This window comes from Leptonychotes weddellii, chromosome 9, assembly GCF_054177405.1.
Source record: "Leptonychotes weddellii isolate Sample4059 chromosome 9, ASM5417740v2, whole genome shotgun sequence".
NCBI lineage: Eukaryota > Metazoa > Chordata > Mammalia > Carnivora > Phocidae > Leptonychotes > Leptonychotes weddellii.
In genome coordinates, this window is record NC_138377.1 from 27,583,145 (window position 1) to 27,589,144 (window position 6,000).

The 6,000-nt window shown below is 44.6% G+C and overlaps 1 protein-coding gene across 2 annotated transcripts in view; it reads left to right on the forward strand.

The window, feature by feature from the left end:
• The window catches only part of SYNJ2BP (synaptojanin 2 binding protein), a 38,673-nt gene extending 32,925 nt beyond the window's left edge, over positions 1 to 5,748 (forward strand). For both annotated transcript variants that reach the window (XM_081830342.1, XM_006734467.3), the window contains one exon: positions 3,333 to 5,748. In XM_081830342.1, the coding sequence (XP_081686468.1) occupies positions 3,333 to 3,473 (141 nt within the window). In that variant the 3' untranslated portion in view covers positions 3,474 to 5,748. The remainder of the gene's footprint in view (positions 1 to 3,332) is intronic.
• The last annotated feature ends 252 nt before the right edge of the window (positions 5,749 to 6,000 follow it).

Consider the following 6,000-nt stretch of genomic DNA (forward strand, 5'->3'; position numbering starts at 1 on the left):
GGGAATAGAGCATATAGCGTAATCTTCGGTAGTGCATTTGGCTTTTTTTTTTTTTCTTTCATTCTCACTCTTTTGAAAAGCTTGTCTGGCACAGGCAGGGGTCTTCAGGGAGTTCTGCTTATCATGAAAGGAAATTCAGACAGTCTGCTTGCAGCCTAGGTCCTAGCTTCCAGGCGATGTACCTTAAATGTAAAGCTTGACAACCAAATTAAAATAAATGGGGAGGGGCGCCTGGGTGGCTCAGTCAGTTAAGCATCTGCCTTCGGCTCAGGTCATGATCCCGGGGTCCTGGGATCGAGTCCCACATCGGGCTCCCTGCTCAGCGGGGAGCCTGCTTCTCCCTCTGCTGCTCCCCCTGGTTGTGCTCTCTCTCTCTGTCAAATGAATAAATAAAATCTTAATAAAATAAAATAAATGGGGAGAAAATTCAACCAGAATCAATTTTATTTTTTAGTAGGGAAGGAAACCTATGTCTGCCCTTGAACATATTTATTAATGAAACTTGAAGTGTAGAGGTGGGGGGCTTTCTGATACCCACTGTGTACTTTTCCCGATCACCACATGAACCCTTTTCTTATCAACTTGGTGACTCTCTTGACCAAAGCTCTAATGCTCAAAGGGGATCTCCAGGAAAAAGGACATGGAATTCAGAATTTAGTCAAGGGATGCCTGGGTGGCTTAATCGGTTAAGTGTCTGCCTTTGGCTCAGGTCATGATCCTGGAGTCCCAAGATTGAGCCCAGCATCGGGCTTCCTGCTCATTGGGGAATCTGCTTTTCCCTCTGCCCCCCGCCACCCCTCTGCCCTCATGCGCTCTCTCTCTATCTCTCTCTCTCAAATAAATAAATAATATTTTTAAAAGAATTGAGTCAAAGCAGCACCTCTCCCTGCATCCACTTCTTAGTTCCTAGTGTTTTATAATTTGGATAATGGGTAGAGAAGCCGGTAGACCTAATTCCTCCCTTAGCACCAAGGACTTCGGGGTGCATTTACGACACAGGTTCCGTGTGCCCTCTTAAATGATGCTGTCATTGCCTCACTCAGCTCTTTTGAGTGAGGCTTCAGAGGCTGAAGAAGAGCTTGATAGGAGATGGTACAAAGCAGAAGGGGCGAGGCATGAGAGATACCAGGGTTGCAAGCAGAATCTGTGTGATGGATTAGAAAACAGGTCAATAGGAGACAGTATTGGTAATTAGCTGTTTCTGCCTTGGCTCTTCTGTTTCTAAAGCATGGAGGACTTTATGCAATAGTAAAGGCAAGCAATGAATGTGGTTATACACTTCAGGTATGATTAGAGTTCTTTTTGAAGGCATGTGGGAAATGATTTCTGAAGTTCACGTTTTGGGAAACATCCATAAATAATTCCTAATAAAACATAGTAACCCCTAATAAAACTCTGTCTGGTCAGAGAATTGGCCTAGCCCTAAAAACCATATCTTATTATTGGGCGTGCCCTCTCGGGACATCTGAACAGGAAATGAGTGAAAGATGTAGAGGTGGGGGCGCCTGGGTGGCTCAGTTGGTTAAGCGACTGCCTTCAGCTCAGGTCATGATCCTGGAGTCCCTGGATCGAGTCCCGCATCGGGCTCCCTGCTCGGCAGGGAGTCTGCTTCTCCCTCTGACCCTCCCCCCTCTCATGTGCTCTCTCTCATTCTCTCTCTCTCAAATAAATAAATAAAACCTTTAAAAAAAAAAGAAAGATGTAGAGGTGGGCTAGAGGATAGAAAAGGTGGTTTATGCAGCGCTGCCTTTCAAGATGGAAGGGTCAGACTTTTCACGGGTTATAATGAGGAGGTTAAATTGAACTGAAACAAAATGGTATCAAAGCTCTTGCAAATTAGCTATTAAAAGTTAATATGAGGGGCGCCTGGGTGGCTCAATCGTTAAGTGTCTGCCTTTGGCTCAGGTCATGATCCCAGGGTCCTGGGATCAAGCCCCACATCGGGCTCCCTGCTCAGCGGGAAGCCTGCTTCTCCCTCTCCCCTGCTTGTGTTTCTGCTCTCGCCATCTCTCTCTGTCAAATAAATAAATAAAATCTTAAAAAAAAAATTAATATGAAGAGGGGCACCTGGGTGGCTCAGTCAGTTAATCGAGCCCAGGCTCCACACTGGGCATGGACTCTGCTTAGGATTCTCTCTCTCCCTCTGCCCCTGCCCCGACCCCCCACACCTCCCTGTCCCCCATTCACTGGCTTGCTAAGAAAAAAAAAAAAGTTGAAGAAATGCCACCCAGCCTCAAAAGGTAATGCTTATTAGGCAGTGGAAAATTATTACCACTAGGATATGATTTCTTTTTTTTTTTTTTTGAAGATTTTATTTATTTATTAGAGAGAGAGAGATAGCGAGAGCAGGAACACAAGCAGGGGGAGTGGGAGAGGGAGAAGCAGGCTTCCCGCCGAGCAGGGAGCCCGATGCAGGGCTCGATCCCAGGACCCTGAGATCATGACCTGAGCTGAAGGCAGACGCTTAACGACTGAGCCACCCAGGCGCCCCTAGGATATGATTTCTTTTTACTTGTTTACCTCTCTTTTACCTCTGTTCCATATAAGTTTCCTCTTTGTCTTTGTCTGTCTAGTGTTACAAAGTAGAGATGAAGGCCATGACACCATATCAAGAGGGAGTTGGTGCCTTTGGGGAATTGGGAAGTATTTCCAAAAATGGCACTGTACCTGTGTTAACATTGCTCAGAACTGGCAATCTTTCTTTTTTTTTTTTTTTTTTTTAAGATTTTATTTATTTATTTGAGAGAGAGAGTGAGAGAGAGAAAGAGCACAAGAGGGGGGAGCGGGAGAGGGAGAAGCAGACTCCCTGCTGAGCAGGGAGCCCGATGCGGGACTCGATCCCGGGACTCCAGGATCATGACCTAAGCCAAAGGCAGTCGCTTAACCAACTGAGCCACCCAGGTGCCCGAGAACTGGCAATCTTTCTAAGTAAACATTTCTAGGAAGGTGGGCACCCTCTGCCCCTGCCCAGTAATTTTGAGGTTCCCTACAGGATCAATAGGTTTCATCTCCTATCTTCATTTTCCTAGTGTGATACACACAGAACATGGTGGAGGCAGTAGAGAAACAGGAAGAGGTTATCTGCTCACCCTCGGGTCTCTTTAGGTCAGTAGCACAGCAAGGTTAAATGCCTCCCCGTCAGACTTCTTTCCAAAGAGTTGATGGCGCTGATGGATCAATTTGGAACAAACAAGGAGGACTCCTTCTGCTAGATAGTGCTTGGAGGTTACAGCTTTGGGTGGGCGTGACCCAGGTAATGTGTCAACCTGGACACTTCAGTTGGGATAAACACACATTGCTCATTAGAGTTAACGTTTTTCTCTCCCTTCCAGTTACAGGTGCAGAATGGGCCTCTAGGACAACGAAGTGAAGGGGAGCCGAGTGGCATCCCCATAGCTCTGGTGCTGGTGCCAGCGTTTGCCCTCACCATGGTGGCAGCCTGGGCCTTCGTGAGATACCGGCAGCAACTATGAAAAGCTTGCTCTCTTCCAGTGCTCCCACTAGAAGACACGTTTTCTTTCCCTCTCACCCTCGTCCCCTGCCATTCTCCCATATCCTTCCCTCTCTCTGCATAGCCAACACGTCCTTGAAAGAGACTGCTACCCAAGCAGGACCTCACTGTCCAAATGTCCACATCCTCATATATAATGGGAGAGTGAAGGCATTGTTTGAAAGAAAGCTGAAGAAAAGACATGCTTAGAACAAATGGGGAGTTAAGTATTTTGCTCGGATCACCAACAGAAGTTCAGCTACCACCCAAAGAGGGAAAGGTCGGTCTTTCCGTCAGCACGGTGATACCTTTTTCTGAGCTGGCATGCCTCAAAGGCCAGCTGTGTGATGCAAGAGAAGAGAGGATTTTTCTTCTTAATGATCTTCCTTGGGAAGTTTTTGTGGCCTTTATTTAATTTCTATCTACATACTTGGGTGCCTATATCAAACACAGGATAATGAGAGCCTTTTTACTTTTATAAAATAAATGCGTGCGCACGTGCGTGTGCACACACACACACATATCCATACATGACAGTATAATAGTGATGCCTTACGGAGAATTAAAGAAGTGGAAAGCTGCTCTGTGGTTTCAGGTTTCTGATAAAAGGGAAGTTCTTAATGGAAGAATTTGATACATAGCAGGAGTGAGAGAATGAGCCTTGAAAGAGGATGCCCAATCTGAGTCATTAAAAAAAAAAAAAAAAGCAACTAATTAAAAATCTTAGAACAATATTTCTTCTCATTATAGCTATGCTGAAGTGGAGGTAAAATGCCATAATCCAGCTTTGTGCAAGTCGATCTGTTCCACACCCTTTGAGATGTAAAGATAAATCTTACTCGTTCTCTGGGCTGCCCCAGTGACTTTTTTGGTACCTCATAGTCCTGTTAAAGGATCAGCTGGAATGACTGTGGTCAGAGCTTTGGTGATGAGGCCAGACCAACCCAGTGAAAGAACTCTAAAATACAAAAGGATAATGACCCCAAGGTGACACCTGAACCCTCTCAGGCCATCTAACAGATTTTTTTGGTTTCTAGTGATAGGCAAATTCTAAGAGAAGGACCTGCTCTCTGGCAGGATAGGCATGAAATCAGCTCTGCTCCTGATTCAGTTGAGAGGGTTTGGATTGCAGGTTTTTTTGAAAGGCTCTAAACACTGGCTATGGCTTTTAATAAACCCTTTTGCAGGGAATGGGAAGGAAAGGGGATTTGTTTTGTTTTAGTGGGTAGGGAAGTTTGGTGGATGTTTCATGGGGAAACCTTGAGAGAAGGCTATGGATGAATGGATGCTCAGGAATACCAAAGACATTAATGAGGTGCAAACCATTCTGTTCGTGTGATATCGAACGTTGGTTTTAAAACACTAAAGAGAGCTGAACCAAGACTAATTCTCTGGCTTAAAAAAAAAAATCATTTCCGTCCTCCAAATATATTATCTAGACTATAGGCCTTACATAATCCTGACAGCATGAGTATGAAGACTTTCCCTGAGGTAACCAGTTGTGTCCAGTTTTTACCATGGATAATCCAGTAAGCATTTGTTGATTGGACACCACCTTAGTTAAGACACTTTCACAAAGAATGTCACATTTATATTGCAGACAGCAACAGGGAACAGTTACTGAGAAGACACTTGAGGAAGTTCCATGGAGGAAGGGGATGAATTAAGGACCCTTGAGGAGCTCACAGTCTAGTTAAGAGAATTCATAAATAGATGAGCAGTTAAAAGTAGCAACAGACATGTGCAGGCAGCCATCACATTTTTTTCCCCCAGGAATTCCAAAAAAGAAAGCTGTCACATAATGGCATCAGGCCAGAGTGGGAAGGGGAGGCTTTTAAAAATAAAAACCCTCGTAAGACCTTGCCTCTGGGCCAACCATTGGTATAGGGAGAAACTTGCTTTAAACAATCCTGATAGGACTTGGGCCTTTAGACCTGAAGTGTTCAGTACCTTTGAGCCTCACTTGGACGGCTGCCCCTGTGGGTCAGCAAAGACACACTGACAGTATTCCAGTTCTCCCCTCGACCAGCCCCGCTGTGCGGGCCCAAGCCATGCCGCCCTCCCTGCATCTGGAGGCTTGTGCGACAGCTTCTGCCGTGGGCCTGCTTCCCTCCCAGGGTTCATCTCAGGGTTTGGACATCAACTCCTGAGAGGACCTTGAGACGTTCACAATGAAGCAAATGGCAAGCAGGAGGGAAAGCTATCTAGTGTTTTTTTGTTTGTTGGTAGATGTAAATAAAAAGGACTCCTATCACCTCGTCGGTAGAAGTTTTGCTTTGTTTAATGATAGGGATTCTTATGCACTTTAATAATTTAGATTTTCCCTGGAATTAAAGAGCATTTAAAGATCCATGATTAAAGTTTTAGACAAGTATACTATTCAGTTTTTATTTCTGATTCTCTAGAAAACTAAATTATTATCCTAGATGAGGTATCGGATTTTATTGTAAGTCATTAAAAAAATTCATGATCTTTATAGATGGAATCTAATATTTCTTTCACGTTATAGA